We start from the raw sequence: 17,449 nt of genomic DNA, 5'->3' as shown, positions 1-17,449 counted from the left end.
CCAGGTAGTTCTGGGTCAGCAGCCTGCCCCGCTCACGGTCACTCCCCCATTCCCCCAGGTAGATGGCCCCACCAGGGCAGGCCCTGCGGACACCCCTCCCTCGGGCTGGCGGATGCAGTGCCTAGCGGCTGCTCTTAAGGACGAAACCAACATGAGTGGGGGAGGGGAGCAGGCCGACATCCTGCCGGCCAACTACGTGGTCAAGGATCGCTGGAAGGTGGTGAGTGACCCGGTGGGGCAGAGAGAGGGGTGGGGAGAGGGAGGCGAGAACCTGGAGACTTGTTAAGACAGGTGTCCTTGGAGCTTCTACCCTAAGAGGGAGGTGTCCCTGGGCTTATTTGCATACTGCTTGCAGGTCATTGTTTTGCCCACACGTGTGGACAATCGCTTTTTCCCAGTACCTCTCTCCAACCCCGCCCTCTCTCACCCCTTTCCCGGCCAGGTCACGTTGCTGGGGCCCTGCCTGGAACAACTCCTGGTTGGATGTCTGGGCAGGAGCTGCAGAACCCAGGGTGCGGAGGAGGGAGGTGTGGGGGAGGGACCTCTTTCTCTGCCGGACCTTGGAGAAGGGCAGTGAATGGACATGTGTTCCTCTGCTTCCGCGGAGGATGGAAAGGCCTGGGTTTGGGAAAAGAGGCCTTGCGGGCAGCTCCCACCGCATCTGCACTCCATCTTCTCCATCCACCCTCCTCCCATCGCCGGTTCCTGCGGCAGGTGCAACACGCTGAGACTCCATTTCCCAGCGTGCCTTGCTCATCCAGCCCAGGACTTCAGGCTGCTCGGCCTGCTGGGAGTTGTAGTCCGAGCCTTCTTGAGCCTGGGTGGGAGGGAGCAACGTGAGGGTTGTGGGGATGGCAGTGTCTGGGGAAGGAGAACCTACGGTAAATTAGCCCCTGTCCCATTTAAGTCATTTAAGAGCGCTCTGGTGTCCTTATCATTATAGAGGCGAGATGATATGAAGCGGTAGAGTGGGGGAAACTAGTGTGTGAGCTTGTGGTTCTGCAGGGGAGTGGGAAGCCTGGAGGAAGGAAAGGAGATTGACAGAGGTCAGGTTTACACGCGCGTGTGTGTGTGTGTGTGTGTGTGTGTGTGTGTGTGTGTTCGCGCGTGCGCACCGGCATGCTTTGGTGGGAGGGAGGATCAGCTCACCCAGGGTTTGGTTTTTGGAGGGGAGGGTGGGGTCTGGGTGCAGGCGGGTCTCCATAGAAACAGTCACCTGGCGGCTCAGGTCCCCTGGAGGTCCAGGAAAGAGGCAAAGGGTGGGGGTGGGGACTGAAGAGGAGGAGAGGAGGAGACTACTGGGGCCAGGAGAGATAAAGAGAAGAAGCTATGTCCTCAGGGAGACTTCCCGAGAGGAAAAGTAACAGGACAGTCATAAAAGGAAAGAGGGTCTGGTAAAGTAAGGAGTGTTCCTCCAAGACCCCCGGGTCCCTAGCACAAGAGCTTAGTGTATGGAACATGGGAAGCAGAATGGCATTTGCACTGAGTAAAAAGTGTTCACATGCTGAGTTTAGGCTAGGACTTACTTGTGCTTTGTGAGAGAGGGAATGGGATATGAGTGGGGCAAGAAATGATAAGGGGAAGCTGGGGAAGAGCAAGTATACTCTTTTGCCAGGCCCAGGGTTTCTCCTTAGCCCCCCGCCCGCCCCCCTCGTCCGAGCCCCTGAAGAACTGGAGAGGTTGAGGAGCCAGGTGCACTCCTTAGTGAGGGATGTCACTGAGATGGGAGTCAGAACTCTGGAACCAAGAAAAAACTGCCTAGAAATGGGCTATGGCCAAGAGAAAATGAGGGTCAGTGGCACTAGATGGAGCATTTAAAAATGAGAACATTTTGTCCTTGTTGGGGGTGTTCATCAGAATCAGAATACAAACGACAATAAAAACTTAGTATTTATTTGTTTTGCTCATTTACTGTTGTCAGGTACTGTGCAGAATGCCTTACATAGTTTCTTCAACTACTTATGCAGGAGATACTGCTATTCCTCCCATTTCACAGGTGTGGAAACTGAGCCCTAGAGATGAGCAATTGGTAAATTCATGACCAGCTCTGTATGACTGCTGGGTCAACAGAGTCACCAAAAACCAGCCCATCCACAGAGTTGAAGGGATATTTGTGATCAATTGTAGTGTGATTCTCTTCCTTTTATAAAGGAGGTAAAATGAAGACTCAAAAAGTTTAAGAAATTCACCCAGTTCCCCCAGAGTTGGATCAAGAACCCGGGTCTTTCTTCCCAAGTAAATGCTTGTCCTATTGTGTCAAATTTCTTTTCCAGTTTAGGGAGCTTCTTCATCAGCGGCTGAGATCATGAAAAAAATGTAGGAGGAGGGGAGGAACACGGTCTGGCAAAGGGGGATTGAGAGAATATTTGTGGTCAGGAGCTGTGAGCAAGGCTGCATTATGACTTTCATGAACCTGCACCACTCTTACCTTCATGACTCCTCCTTCCATAATAAAGCATTAAAAATTCTATTTTTATAACTATATTCATATAAAAGGAATATAATCAGGGGCTGGGGATATAGCTCAGTTGGTAGAGTGCTTGCCTTGTATGCACAAGGCCCCGGGTTCTTCCCCAGCACCACTAAAAATAAATAAAAGCAGTACAATCATATAGCATATCAAAAATTTTTCTCCTTGACCTAAACATTTATTTTTTTTCCTTCTGACTCTGAAATAAAACATTTTCATGAATCTCAAATAGTATCAGGGGCTTAGTCACTGATACTATTATTATTCTTAGGCATGATGGTGCATGCCTATAATTTCTGAGGCTTGGGTGTCTGAGGCAGGAGAATTACCAGTTCAAAGCCAGCCTCAGCAACTTAGTGAGGCCCTAAGCAACTCAGCGAGACCCTGTCCCTAAATAAAATATAAGAAAGGGCTGGGGATGTGGCTCAGTGGTTAAGTGTTTAATCGCTGGTACACCCCCCAAAAAATAGAGAAAAGAAAAGTGGGCCCTAGCCATCGAGCAGGTGGAGATGGGGTGCTGATTGAGTGCTCCCTGCCAGCTCCCTACCAGAGGGGGTTTCTCTGACAGGATAGGGGTAAGAAAAGAATCAAGGAAGGAGAAATAGGCTCTGTCTGGAATGAAGGCAGTACAGAAGCACCCTTGGGCACCCTGGAAAATTGGGGAGTAGGTGTCAGAACTATCTCTGCTGCTTTGAGCTTGCCTTCCTTTCCTCCAGCACACATTTGGGAAGCTGGCAGCTGCGCCTTGAATCTCAGCCCTCACACTGTTAAAATGATACGGTTCAGGGCTCCTCACAAAGCAGTGGATTCTATGCCAGTGTGGATTCTCCCTCCAGTTGCTTGGGTTCTTTGAAACCCAGCTTTGCTAGTTACTAGCAGTGTGGCCCCAGGTGAGCGACTGTCCTCCCTGTGTCTGTTTTCCCTTTGTACACAACAGGGACTCATGTGACCTTTCTCACTGCTGCTTCTCCAATGAAGCCTTGGGGATCCGCTGTCTGTGAACTGGGGATGCCTTGCCGCTCCTTCCCCTGCCTTTCCTGGTTCTCACACACAGCTAACCATAGAGGAATCTGGAAGACATTAGTGTTTCCCTGGCGTTGGAAGTTCCCAGAGGAAACCATGCCACGGTGTCCCTTGAGTTTGCTTCAGTCCCCTCTGGTTCTGAAATTCTCCCAGTCAGACTAACTCATCACAAGCAGAAAGCTACTCTGGTCTCTCAAGGTCCTTCCCTTTCCTCATGTTCCCACTTTGGCTTTGTCTTCTCGATCTTTCCTTCATCCTTTTCTCTCTGGAGTGATTTCACTTTTAACTTTCTGGAACTCCCATTCCAGTCCTCCAGCTGGCTCTGCCCTGGGCTCTTCCTTCTTCCACTCTGTTTCAACCACCATTCAACAGTCACTCTTGGAGTCCCAGGAGCAGAGGTGGCAGAGACTCAGGAGTTTTCCTGCTGGACTGTCAGAGCCCAGCTACACTGGAGAGGTAGAGCTAACAGGACACAGGGGACTTAGGGAGGGCAGGCCACCCATGTGGGCAGGCTCCCTGAAGAGGTGAGAATCCGCTGTATTTTTTTTTTTTTTTTTTTGGTACCAGAGATTGAACCCAGGGGTGCTTTACCACTGAGCCACATCCCAGCCCTTTTTAATATTGTATGTAGAGACAGGGTCTTGCTGACTTCTTAGGGCCTCGTTAAGTTGCTGAGGCTGGCTTTGAACTCCCAATCCTTCTGCCTCAGTCTGCTGAGCCACTGGAATTACAGGTGTATGCTACCATGCCCAGCCAGCTGTATATCTTTCTTTCTTTCTTTTTTTTTTTTTTTTTGGTGAGGGAGGGTACCATGGATTGAACTCGGGGGCACTAGACCACTGTGCCAAATCCCCAGCCTCTTTTTTTTTATTTATAGACAGGTAGACAGGGTCTCATTGAGTTGCTTAGTGCCTCACTTTTGCTGAGGCTGGCTTTGAACTGTCGATCCTCCTGCCTCAGCCTTCCGAGCCACTGGAGTTACGGGCATTTGCCACCATGCCTGGCTGTACATCTTTTTAAAGCCAAACATAGAACTCAGTGCCTTCTTCCTGTTCCCTCTTCACTGCCAACAGTGTCTTCACCCATCCAAGACCCCTGGACCTCTCAGGTGAAAAGATTTCCCCCTGCTATGCTGGGGGTCAAACCCAGGGCATTCTACCACTGAGCTATATCTTGAGACAGGGTCTTGGTAAGTTGCTCAGGCTGGCCTCACACTTGTGACCCTCCTATCTCAGCCTCCTGAGTAGCTGGAGAATCTGGGATCACAGATGTGAAGCCAAAATTATTTTTTTAATGTTTTTATTTTTTAGTTGTAGTTGGACACAATACCTTTATTTTGTTTATTTATTTTTATGTGGTGCTGAGGATCGAACCCAGGGCCTCGCACTTGCTAGGCGAGCATCCACCACTGAGCCACAACCCCAGCCCCCAAAATTATTTTTAATCCCTCTCCATAACTCTCCTCATCTCCCCTGCCAATTCTTTATCACAGTTCTCTTCTGCTCTTCTCACCGCCTGCTCTGGGAGGCTGCAGGAGGAGGGCCTCAAAGGTCAGATCGTGGGGTTATATTCTTCTCCACAGCTCATTCCCACCCTTCTTCAACAGCACCCCCTTCCCTGGAGAGGAGACTTTGGGCACCTGACAGGGACCTCAGGTGTGGTGTGGGCTTCTCCAGTGGGCATGGGTCATGGACACCCTTCACTGAATCCCTCCCCCAGATATTCTCTCCTTCTGTTGACATCTTTCAGGAGACTGACAGTCCCAGGAAGTGTCAGCTCCCATCCTGAGGCTTGGAGGTTCTGGAATTATTTTTCCTTCTGTTTGGGGGCTCAGCACGGGGAGATTATAGTCTTTGTTGTCTTAGAGAAGAGAATCAGAGTGGCCGATGATCTCTCTAGAACTCTATATAGACAGGCTTATCTTTGTGTCTGTGTAGAATCACAGATTTCATAACATTTTTCACTCTGACCTCTGGTCTTGTGTGTGTGTGTGTGTGTGGTATATATGTGTGCACATGTGCGTGTGTGTGTGTGTGGTTGTATATCTATGGGCTGAGCTGTCTGTCTGGAGGCACTAGGAGACGAGGGGAGGTGGGGGACACTGATGGGAAACAGCAGGAAATATGGGGTCCTCCCTTCAAGTATATCCCCTTCCCCATCAATGGAAGACCCAATGCACAGAAGTGGAATGAGCATGTGCTCAGTTGGATCCTTGAGGACTCCTCTCCCTCCTCTCATAGCTGAAAAAGATCGGGGGCGGGGGCTTTGGCGAGATCTACGAGGCCATGGACCTGCTGACCAGGGAGAACGTGGCCCTCAAGGTGGAGTCAGCCCAGCAGCCCAAGCAGGTTCTCAAGATGGAGGTGGCGGTGCTCAAAAAATTGCAAGGTATGGACCCAGGTCACGGGGATAGGGCAGAGGTGATGGAGCTCAGGGCTGAGAGAGGTGGGATCCGAGTCTCAGAGAGTGATGGGGGGAGGCTGCGTTGGCGATGAAGGAGGGAGGCGGGTCTGTGGCTTCTAGGAAGAGATGGAACCAGAGTGTAGGAGAGAAGATGGGGCTGAGGGCAGAGGGAGGAGATGGCAGAGGCCTCCAGGGGCCAGGGAGTGGGGAGGTGGGAGCCAGAATGCGCCAGGCGCCCACTTAGGGCTGGAAGTGAGGAGGAAAGAGCAGGAGTTGGGAGGTCCTGTCTGTCCCCCTTAGGGAAGGACCACGTATGCAGGTTCATTGGCTGTGGCAGGAACGAGAAGTTTAACTATGTCGTGATGCAGCTGCAGGTGAGCCCTCCCAGCGCATTCTCCAACCTCCCTCCCAAGATCTGGGGCTGCACTTCAGGGAAGGGAGCAGGGAGGGGAGACCATGGCCCCTTGGGAAATGAGCCCGGGATGGGAACAGCACACAGGGCAAGGCTGGGCGAGCATCACAGTGGTGGTGGTTGGGGTGCAGCTGAGGCGGGTCTGCGCCCCTAAACCCCCAGGGCCGGAACCTGGCTGACCTGCGTCGCAGCCAGCCACGAGGTACCTTCACGCTGAGCACCACACTGCGGCTGGGCAAGCAGATCCTGGAGTCCATTGAGGCCATTCACTCCGTGGGCTTTCTGCATCGTGACATCAAGCCGGTGAGCCTGCCCCGCTCCTCCTTTCCACCTCTGGGCACTGGTTTCTTCTTTGTGACAGTGGTTGGGCTGGGTCAGCCTCTTCTACTCAAACCCCTCCTGCTCTCTACCCCAAGCCCCATCTCCTCTCCCTGCTGCCCATGAGCACACAATCTGCCCAGCCCCCACCTCTGTTTTCTGCTCCTCTTAATTCCTCACCCCTGACCTGAGTATCCCTTGAACCTAGTAAGGTGACAGGGTTGGGAGAGGACAAACAGATGAAGGAAGGAGACGGAGGGTTGGGACTTGGTAAGGAATTCCAGGTAACCAGTTTTGTGGTAACTTGAATCTTGGTGCTAGAAAGAAAAAAAAAAAAATCCTATGTAAAGGGATGAAAACTGAGGCCCAGAAAAGTTATTTGAATGGCCCAAGAACACACAGCAAGAACAATATAGATCTTCTACCTTAGAGCAGGACAGTTACACAAACCACGCTGCCTTGCCGGGGAGTGCAAGGACATAGGGCTGAGCAGATCGGGGTTTGAAGCCTAGCTGGGTTGTCACTTGCTATGTGATCTCAGAGAAGCCCACTCACCTCTTTGACCTTCAGCTTCCTCATCTCTAAAATGAGGACAATCACACCTGCGGCACCCATGTAAATAGAGCTGTCCCCTTGAGTGTGAGAGTAGGTGGGGCTGGGGTCCTTCCCTCGCTGCAGAGCCCTATTTCTTGGGGAGTCCTGGGGGTAGGAGCCCCCGGGGCTCATAGCTCGCCTTTTTCCAGTCCAACTTTGCCATGGGCAGGCTGCCTTCCACCTACAGGAAGTGCTACATGCTGGACTTTGGGCTGGCCCGGCAGTACACCAACACCACGGGGGACGTCCGACCGGTGAGTACCACTGCGCACAAAGTTCTGGGTTGTCAGGACAGTGACATACACACTGCCCCCCCCCATGTGGGGACCCTTCACCAACTTTTCTTGCAACTGCGTAAGCTGACCTGGCGTCATCTTCAGCATAACACCCCCAGCTCTTGGGTCAGCCCGGCCCATCCCTCTGCCCCTACCTGGGCCCTTGTCAGATGTCACAGCCACACTCTGTAACCTTCCTGCTCTCTGGCAGGTGGAGGCAGGCAATGGATCAGAATCCTATTGATGGTAGGGCTGAGATATGGCTTAGGTTAGGGGCTAAGGGTGAGCTTCCTGGTTGTGGTCTCTCCTCTACAGCCTCGGAATGTGGCCGGGTTTCGGGGGACTGTTCGCTATGCATCAGTCAATGCCCACAAGAACCGGGTGAGTGACAGAGGCTGTACTGTGGGATGGGGGCAGAATGGGCAAGGTTGGGGCAAAGTGCGCAGCCAGGATAGGGAGTAGGTGGGCCGCTGGTGTCAGGGTGGAGAGAGGAGCAGGGCAGGGGCTGGAGTGAATCTACCCTGCTGGAGGCCCTGGCTTGGAGGAAAGCTCCACTGTTGGCTCCCCCAGATGTTACCCTCTGCCTTTCCTTCAGGGATTCCAGGCCTTCTGTTCCCCTTACAAATCACTCCTTCCCCACTCCCACAGGAGATGGGCCGCCACGATGACCTGTGGTCCCTCTTCTACATGCTAGTGGAGTTTGCAGTGGGCCAGCTGCCATGGAGGAAGATCAAGGACAAGGTGAGACCCACACAGCTGGGTCCAAGGAGGCAGGGGTGGGGGCAGCTGGGGTTCCATCTCTCCACCCTCTTCTTGCCTCCAGGAACAGGTGGGAATGATCAAGGAGAAGTACGAACATCGAATGCTGCTGAAGCATATGCCCTCAGAGTTCCACCTCTTCCTGGACCACATCGCCAGCCTTGACTACTTCACCAAGCCTGATTACCAGGTGGGAGCCTGGGGCTTGCTCCTGCAGCCCTGGACACCACTCCGGGGGTGACCATCATTCAGCAGAGCCCATTCTCATCAAGGCCTGGAGCTGACTCTAAGCGCTTACCCCAGTCTTCTAACTGCACCAAACTGTACTGTACCCTCCCTTGTAAACAGTAGTAACAGCTTAGATGGATCAAGAGCTGGCCCTGTTCTTAGTGCCATTCAAGCTTCAAAAGAAGCCTTTGATGACGACTGGACAATGTTATTATTCCAATACATAACAATTCCTGAAGCCATGTGCTCTCAAGTACTTTATACCAAAACTGCAGGAAGCCACATGGGATGAGTGTTCCCATTTCTGAGGTGTAAAACTGAGGTGGTATCATGGTTAGGAGGAGGCCTGGGCTCAGATACAGTTGTGCATCGTTCAATGGCAAGGATGCATTCTGAGAAATCTGTTCTTAATTTGTCGTTGAGAATATCATAGAGTGCAGTTACACAGGCCTAGAGGTGTATCTACTGCCCACCCAGGCTGGATGGTGTGCATGTATACATGATACAGCCTATTTTTTCAAGGGCCATGGTGAACAATACGAGATTATATCAAGTTCAAGAGAAAATGATGCGAACAAGTGACACAGCAAACCTGAGGGGAGCTGCTGCTGTGGTGCTCAGCATATTGTTTCGTAGGAAACATTTTTTTTTTTTGTAAGTTGTGGGAGTACACCATAACATAATTATAAAAAGTATATATTAGGTACAGAACATAATTGTATTTTTTTCCAGTACTGGGGATGGAAGCCAGGGGCGCTCTACCATTGAGCTACATCCCCAGCCCTTTTTATGTTTTATTTTGTAGCAGGGTCTCACTAATTTGCCCAGGCTGGCCTCAAAATTGCAGTCCTCCTGCCTTAGCCTCCCGAGTCTCTAGGGTTCCAGGCACCTGCCTTATGTGTATTATATTTTTATACCACTGGCAGTGTATAGTAGGCTTTTTTACACCAGCATCTCCACAGACATTGAGTAATGCTTTACACTGTGACCTTATGACAACTATGACTTACCAGGTGACAGGAAATTTTCAACTCCACTGTAATCTTATGGGGCCATTATCACATATGCAGCCTGTTGTTGACCAAAACGCCATTATGCATTGCATGACTGTGCATCTGACTCCAAGTCCAGTGCTCTTTCTGAGGCACCCTCACCATGCACCTTGAGACCCACTGACCCTGATTGGGAGATGCGGGATGTGTCAGCCGTGCTGTCAGGAAAGTACTGTGGGCCAGGGACAGTGCTGCACCCTGTGGGGAGCCCAGACACTGTGGATCACACAGTAGGCCTTGAGCAAGTGGGTACTATCTGCAGAGAGTAACTCCTTGAACTCTTGTCAGAAGTGGAATGATCTGGGGGCCTCAGAGGGTCTGTAGCTGCCTGCTACTTTCTGAGTCCAGAACCCCCGTTGCTGACAGAGTTGTCCCCTGACCCTGACTCAGCCTCATGGGTCCTCCAGACTGTACAGTTGTGAGCATCTCCTGCTGGGCTCTGGGCCTGCTGCTGGAACGGGCAAATAGATGTGTGAGTGATTCAGGTGGATGCACCCTGTCCAGCGATTAGAGGGGAAGCTGTGTGGGAGGGAAGTGAGATGGCAGGAAGAGGATGTTGGGAGAAGCACCCAGCAAGAGGGACAGCCTGTGCCGAGCACGACTCCATGCAGAAACTCCTAGTGCTTCAGGGCTGCTAATTTTCCTGCTGAGACAGTGGAAATGACAGAGGCATTTGGGGATGGTCATCAGGGAAAGATCTCAGAGGACTTGTGTCCAGCTGGTGGGGCTTAATCCAAGATGATAATTTGCATGCTCATTTGCATATCTTGTGCATGTTTTCATTTAAAATCAATGTGCCCTTCTCCTTCCAATGCCCCCTGTAGGCCCATCCTGTCCTGGAAGTCCCCTCTCTTCTCCCTATGATCCCAGCAACTGCCCCTTCTACCTGGCTAGCCCCGAGGTCACCTCTCTGTCCTCCCACCACCCCCACCCCCTGCAGTTGATCATGTCGGTGTTTGAGAACAGCATGAAGGAGAGAGGCATTGCTGAGAATGAGGCCTTTGACTGGGAGAAGGCGGGCACGGATGCCCTCCTGTCCACGAGCACCTCCACCCCACCCCAGCAGAACACCAGGCAGACAGCAGCCATGTTTGGGTAAGTCTCAGGAAGGGTGATGGCAGGTGGGGCAGCAGGCCAGCTCCTGCCTGGAGCCACTGCCGAGAAGCCAGCCCTCTCCTCCTCTTCCTATCTGGACAAGCTCAGTTGTCTCTCCAATTCTTGGTACTCACCAGCAGAGTTCTGGAACTTCAGGAAATTTTGTCACAACTCTAGTCCTTGATCTGAAAGCAAAAGAGTGGGTGATCTCCTCATTTGGAGCTTTTGACTTTAGATCCCTGGGGAACAAGGAATCCTAAGTGAAATGTCCAGAGCCCCATACTTTCCCTTCTCATCACTCATTAATTTGCATAGCATGCCTTGGGGACCCCATAGGGACTAAGAGGGAAGTCAGCCCTTGCTGACTTCAAAGTGCTCCTGCTAGATGTTAGTGACGGCTGGGTCAGCAATTTCAGTACCATGTGGCAGGCACAGAGTCAGGTGGTCTGGGGAGGGGCTGGACTAGAATGGCTAGCCCAGGGCCACAGATTTGCCAGCACACTATGGTGTACGGTTCTGTAACCAGGCTGCTTGAGGAGCTCCAAGGTGGTTCTTTTGAGGCCTGTTCCTAGGTCTAAAGGAAGCCGGGCAGTGAGGGTCATTAGAAATTCTGCAGGGCCTCTGAAAACCACAGGATCTCTCGAGTAAATAGAACTGGGACATGCCAGTCCCCAGTGGTCTCCTTGATGACCCTGCCAACTTGAGTGATATGGTCTCAGAGGACTTGTGGGCCAGGGATGGTGATGAACCTAGGATGCCTCCTCGCTAGGCCTCCTCTGTGCCCTTGCTCGGGGGTCTCCAGGGCCTGTGCTGGTAGGAGGGGCCTTGGGAGAAGAGGGCACCCCTGCCAACCTTGCCCATGGCCCCATCCTGGCCTTTCCAGGGTGGTCAATGTGACCCCAGTGCCTGGAGACCTGCTCCGGGAGAACACGGAGGACGTGCTACAGGGCGAGCACCTGAGTGACCAGGAGAATGCACCCCCAATCCTGCCTGGGAGGCCCCCTGAGGGGCTGGGCCCTAGCCCCCACCTTGTCCCCCACCCTGGGGGTCCTGAGGCTGAAGTCTGGGAGGAGACGGATGTCAACCGCAACAAACTCCGCATCAACATCGGCAAAGTAACTGCAGCCAGGGAGAAGGGCGAGGTGGCCTCCCCCACCCCGATTCCCAACCCTTGGGTCCCCCACATTGTTTCTCCATAGTGCCCTCTGCCCAGTCCTGGCCCTCTTGCCCTGCCTGCATTTCCTGGTCCCCTCCACCACCCTGACCTTGATTCATCAGCTTCATCATCCACTTATCCCTTTCACCCTGAGAAAGCCACCTGTCAGCCCCAACTCACTGTACCCCTCTCCTGGCAGACCCCCTGTGTGGAGGAGGAGCAGAGCCGAGGTGTGGGAGTCCCCAGCTCCCCTGTGCGTGCCCCCCCAGATTCCCCAACAACCCCAGTGCGTTCTCTACGCTACCGGAGGGTCAACAGCCCTGAGTCGGAGAGGCTTTCCACAGCGGATGGGCGGGTGGAGCTACATGAGAGGAGGTGGGTCTGCGACTGGAGGGGGTGGTTAAGGGTCCTCGTGATCTCCTGCACCTTCACATGGCTGGTCTGCAGGAAAGGTCAGGTGTGAGGCAGAGGCGGGGGTGGGAGGGGTCTCTGGGGAGTGTTGACAGTTATGCTCAGCCTGGGTTCAGACTCAGCCTGGGGTCAGTGGTGGCCTAGGTAAGGGCATGGGGCATCCAGAGAGGTCTCAGCTCATGCTAGGTTGGGTCCATGAGGAGGGAGGGGAGAGTTGGTGGGTGGGCATGCTTCCAGAACTTTCCTAATCACTAATTACAAATTCCTCAAGAGCAGCTGAAGGTAGGGGTCCTGGAAGAAGGGTTCATGGAATAGCTGGAGGAGAAGACAGAGGACAGGCCAGTTTGGGGGCTTAGGCCTGAGAGATCTGAAGTCAGAGTGAGGGTGGGACTAGCAGGAACATGGCTGGTAGGAGGGAGTGTTGGGAGCTGACTTTGTGTGGGGGGTGGCTTGTGGGGGGCCAGGGCTGGATCCCCACCGGAGTTGGGGATGCTTCCTGCCTTTCTGGGGCCTCAGAGTGGGCTCTGGACCATCTCCTTATCAGGACTCAGTCCTGCAGTGGAGGAGGATGACCTTCTGACTCACACTCAGCATCTTTTCTTGTCACCCATCTCAGCCATATTCCCTCCTGGACTTGCCCCTACATGTACTCCACCTTCAGGAAGATGCACAGAACCTCTGTGGGGTGTGGACTTGCCCGAGTTAGTCCTCATTCACACACTCTCATGGGCTGGCCTGCTCTAAAGACCACCTTTCAATGCTATTCAGCCTGAAGTCCCTCAGCATGGAGAGTTCTGGACATGGGGACATGAGCAAGGGCAGTTGGAAGGGTTGTGAGTGGAGCTGGGGGAGGAGCCCTGAGCAAGACAGTGCTGGAGAACTTCCTGCTTCTGGGCCAGCAACGGGCAAGCTGGTTTGGGTCATAGTGAGCCTTAGTTTTAGGAATAGTGGGAAGAAGAGGGCTGAGGAGAGAGTTTCTGGACAGAAAGGTTTAGGATCTCATTTGGTAGAGGGTGGGCTGCTTTTGGGGCACTGGGAGCAGGAGAAAGTATGGAGAAGATGAGGTTTGGATTGCCTATGTCTCTGACCCTGTCTTCAAAACACACGTGTGCACGCACACACAGATCAGACCTCATTTCCTTTGATGCCATTTTTTTCCTTTATGTCCATCAAAACAAACTGTGCTCTCAAGAAAAGAAGTGATGGCCGTCATTGACAGGGGTATATAAATATGAGACACTGGGTGGTGTTTTATTTTAAGTCTCACTAACAGATTGATAAAAAATACGGAGTAGAATTGGATCTGGCAGTTTCTATGCAGGCTGGGCAGGAGTATGTTGAGAAAGGCTGTGGGTGGTCCTGTTTTGCACCCCTCCTCTGCAGCTAAAGAGCCATTGAACCACACACAGGCTTGGTGCTGGGGGAGAATTAAAGTCAGCCCTCTGCCCACAGCCAAATATGAGAAGAGGGTCCAAACCCCAGTTGAGTTAGACCTTGAGGTCCTCAAAGGGGTATCCCGGCATTCAGCAGATGACAGTTCTTTCTTGCATAGCATCCTGTCCCTCCACACACACTACTGTATAACCAGAAGTAACCTCATCTTGGGGCTGGCATCACCCCAAACTGAGAAGCTCTGGAAGAACTCACAGATTCACAGCACAGTTCAAAGTAATAACAAAGAGATGTCCCAAGGCTGGATCGTTCCCCAGAGGTAACAGGTTGGAGGGAGTCTGTCCATGCCTGAGAGTTCACAGCCTTATGGGAAGGCAGACAGTTGAAGTCCAGTAGTGAAGGGGGGCTCAGGGTGCTCTGGAGGCAAATAACCCTCCCTACAGGATGGGAAAGGCTCCCTATAAGAGGTGCATCCAAACACAGAAAAAAAGGTGGAGGGACAGGCTATGTGGGAGGGAGGCCAAGTGGGGTCCAGGCTGTGTGCAGGGGAGCAGCATATGTAAGGTTATAGAGGTATGAGAGTGTGGGCAGTTTAGGAAAAGTAAGTGAATCTAAGATGGGTCTGGCTAGGGAATGGAGAAACTGAGGCCTAGCCTCGTTGGGAGGGCCCTGAGTGCCAGGCTAAGGAAGGCAGACTTGGTTCTTGGGCCTGAGGAGTTTGTTAAGCTGGGCTAACGGGCCCTTCCTGGAGTGAGCGGAAGCAGCCAGGCAGGCCTGCAGCTGAGCAGTAGAAAAGGCTCCAAAGCTGTCTGTAGCCCGTTGTTTGTGTTTGCCCTGGATACAGCAGGAGCACTGGATCAGCTGGTTTTAGGAAGGTTAGATTCCCTGGGGAGGCCTGGAGAATAGCCAGTGTTCCTTAGGTACAGGAACCAGAGTTGATTTTCTGCATGTGTACATTCCTGGACCACAGTAACCATTCAGAGGTATTTGCTAAATGAATGAACAAAGGAACTAATGAAGTCTTTTTAGGAAGTGACAGTGGAGGGTGGCAGTGCAGGAGGTGACTGGGCCTGGCCCAGAGGGGGAGAGTGCTGTGGTCAGAAGCAGGAGTCCTACTCACCCTGTCACCTGCTTGGGATCCTTGGGGTTCCAGAGAGGCCTGGCACTGAGTTTTATGTGGGTGCTCCACAGGTCTCGAATGGATTTGCCTGGTTCACCTTCGCGCCAGGCCTGCTCCTCACAGCCGGCTCAGATGCTCTCAGTGGACACAGGCCATGCTGACCGGCAGGCCAGTGGCCGAATGGACGTGTCAGCCTCCGTGGAGCAGGAGGCCCTGAGCAACGCCTTCCGCTCGGTGCCCTTGGCCGAGGAGGAGGACTTTGACAGCAAGGAGTGGGTCATCATTGACAAGGAGACAGAGCTCAAGGACTTCCCTCCTGGGGCTGAGCCCAGCACATCGGGCACCACAGATGAGGAGCCTGAGGAGCTGCGGCCACTGCCCGAGGAGGGTGAGGAGCGGCGGCGGCCAGGGACAGAGCCTACTGTTCGGCCCCGGGGACGCAGTATGCAGACACTAGCTGAGGAGGACCTGCGGCAGATGCCGCCTCAGCCCCCACCACCTCAGCTGAGCCAGGCTGATGGCCGGTCAGAGACATCACAGCCCCCAACGCCTGGCAGCCCTTCCCACTCGCCCCTGCACTCGGGACCCCGCCCTCGACGGAGAGAGTCGGATCCCACAGGCCCACAGAGACAGGTAAGGTTGGGCTTGCACCCCACTTCCTGTCCCCAGATTCGAGTCCTGGTGTGCAGGCCTGGAGTGCTCTATGTGCAGCCCCTGCTGCCAGGGAACCCAGCAGTCTCAGGTGTGATGAGATAAACAGGTGTAAGGGCCCGAGACCATGCCTCCTGGGCAGGCAAAGCTTCTAGAGGCAGTGCCCTCCAAGTTCTGAGTTGAGTCTTGTGTTGTGAGCAGTAAATCCAGGTGACAATGCAGGAGAAAGGCCTCCCAGGTCCAGGGGGTCTGCATGTGCAAAGGCCTGGAGGTGGCAGTCATAATGCACCGCACTGATTGATGCACGTGGCAGCAGCTGGGCTTCGAGACAGGGTCTGTGGGCACCATGGAGGGGGTGGTGAGCCAGCCGAGGCTTTTAAACAGGAGCGTGGCATGATCACTTTGGTGCTTTTGAATGATCCCTTGGGCTTCTGTGTGGAAAATGGGTTCTAGAAGCAGGAAGGCCACCTGACAGGCAGTAGCAGGAGAGACACTGGCAGCCTGGACAAGGGTGAGCACTGTGGACATGGGGCAAGGTGGACAGAGCCAAGAGGCATTGGGGAGAGGACAGAAGGGCCGTGATGGAGCAGAAGATGGGGAGGGGTGTCTTGGTGGATGCCCAGGGCTCTGGGGGGGCTGCTGTGCCGTGATGGAGTGCCTCTTAAGGGAGTTCAGAGTTTGACATAACAAGCTCCCAATATCTGAAGGATGTCTGCCTGGAGGCACCTGAGGCTCACCTGGAAGCTCTTTACCTGGAGACTCAGAGTTCAGGTTCTGAGAACCATAGGAATGGGTGATGTCACCCAAGAGGACTGGACAGGGTGGGGAGACCCAAGCATGAGGACAGAAGCTAGGAAACACATCTAGATGATTGAGAAGAAGGGAGCCCTTAATAATGATGAATAATAATAATAATCACCAGGAAGAGGGGACAGAGCATGGGTGGAGCATGAGGGGCAGAGGGTCACCAAAATCAGGAAAGGGAGGGCTGACAAGGAGTGGAGAGGAGGCTGTTTCTACTGTCAGTGCAGCTTTCACTGCAGGGGACAGCCCCAAGAGCCAGGGGACAGTGGGGACAGTGGAGGCGGTTCTAGATCGGGCACAGTGGTGGGTATGTTTGAGGGCCCTGGGAGGGCCCAGCCTTACTGTGGTGTTACCTTCTTGTGTGGGCCGGCTGAGGGACAAGATGGCAAGGGCAGGGAGGGACCAGATGGCGGTCAAATCAAATGCTAGGCTGAGGGTCTGAGCATGTCTCATGGTATTGTGGTTATTTTTTTCTGACAAGCACAGGGCTTCAGAATAGGTAAGAAGCCACTGGCCTGGCCATGCTTCTCTGTGGTGGGTGGAGGCTGACTTCTGACCTGGAAAGTAGACATAAACTCTTATACTGTGTGCCAAATGGACTCTACAACTCCTCAGAAGGGCTGGGGAGAGCCATGAAAGTGATGCTGGAAGGGCTCGGGGGCGGTGCCCCATTCCACTGGATGGTCCATGAAGGGGCATGCACCTCAGGTGCAGGGCTGAGGGCCAGTTCTGCCCCTTGCTCAGATGGGAGGCCTGGTCTGATATCACATGGGTCCCCTGGGAAGGGCAGCTGTGGGCATAGGACCATCCCTGTGTGGAGGTCCTGGCCAGAAGAGAGGATCTCTGAACCAGGATCCTAGGGAGTATACCCCCGACCTTTCCCTGTACAGTGGGGGCTCAAAAATGGGGACTATGAGTCTCTACCCAGAGAGGTACCAGCTGGCTTGAGTTGGAGGCTTGGCCCTGGCAGGATGTGGACTGGTCCAGCTGTGTTGGGACCTGGTCATTGTTCATCGCAGCTGGCACCAGGAAAGCAGGAGAGGATCAAGGTCTGTTTGATGCCTCCGGCTCCCCTGTTTCCTCATTCTCCACTCCCTGAACTCTTGTCATATGCCAGGAAGCAGAGGCGGCAGAGCAGACAGGTGTGATCATAGGTTTTGCCACCAGGAAGTCAAGGAAGCTCCCAAAACAGTCGTGCAGCCAGGCATGGGGACACATGCCGGTAATTCCAGCAGGTGGATCACAAGTTTGAGTCCAGTCCTAGCAACTTAGTGAGGCCTTGTCTT

The 17,449-nt window shown here is 53.4% G+C and overlaps 1 protein-coding gene across 1 annotated transcript in view; it reads left to right on the top strand.

Moving 5' to 3' along the window:
- The first annotated feature begins 112 nt into the window (after nt 1-112).
- The window catches only part of Ttbk1 (tau tubulin kinase 1), a 36,353-nt gene continuing 19,016 nt past the window's right edge, over nt 113-17,449 (top strand). The window contains exons 1-12 of the mRNA XM_076860148.1: nt 113-220; nt 5,734-5,881; nt 6,197-6,270; nt 6,471-6,611; nt 7,370-7,474; nt 7,811-7,876; nt 8,144-8,236; nt 8,319-8,444; nt 10,475-10,629; nt 11,513-11,744; nt 11,985-12,160; nt 14,780-15,341. Of these exons, the coding sequence (XP_076716263.1) occupies nt 113-220; nt 5,734-5,881; nt 6,197-6,270; nt 6,471-6,611; nt 7,370-7,474; nt 7,811-7,876; nt 8,144-8,236; nt 8,319-8,444; nt 10,475-10,629; nt 11,513-11,744; nt 11,985-12,160; nt 14,780-15,341 (1,986 nt within the window). The remainder of the gene's footprint in view (nt 221-5,733; nt 5,882-6,196; nt 6,271-6,470; nt 6,612-7,369; nt 7,475-7,810; nt 7,877-8,143; nt 8,237-8,318; nt 8,445-10,474; nt 10,630-11,512; nt 11,745-11,984; nt 12,161-14,779; nt 15,342-17,449) is intronic.

This window comes from Callospermophilus lateralis, chromosome 6, assembly GCF_048772815.1.
Source record: "Callospermophilus lateralis isolate mCalLat2 chromosome 6, mCalLat2.hap1, whole genome shotgun sequence".
NCBI lineage: Eukaryota > Metazoa > Chordata > Mammalia > Rodentia > Sciuridae > Callospermophilus > Callospermophilus lateralis.
Note: the sequence above shows the minus strand (reverse complement) of the source record. Positions and strands in the feature narration are given on the sequence as shown.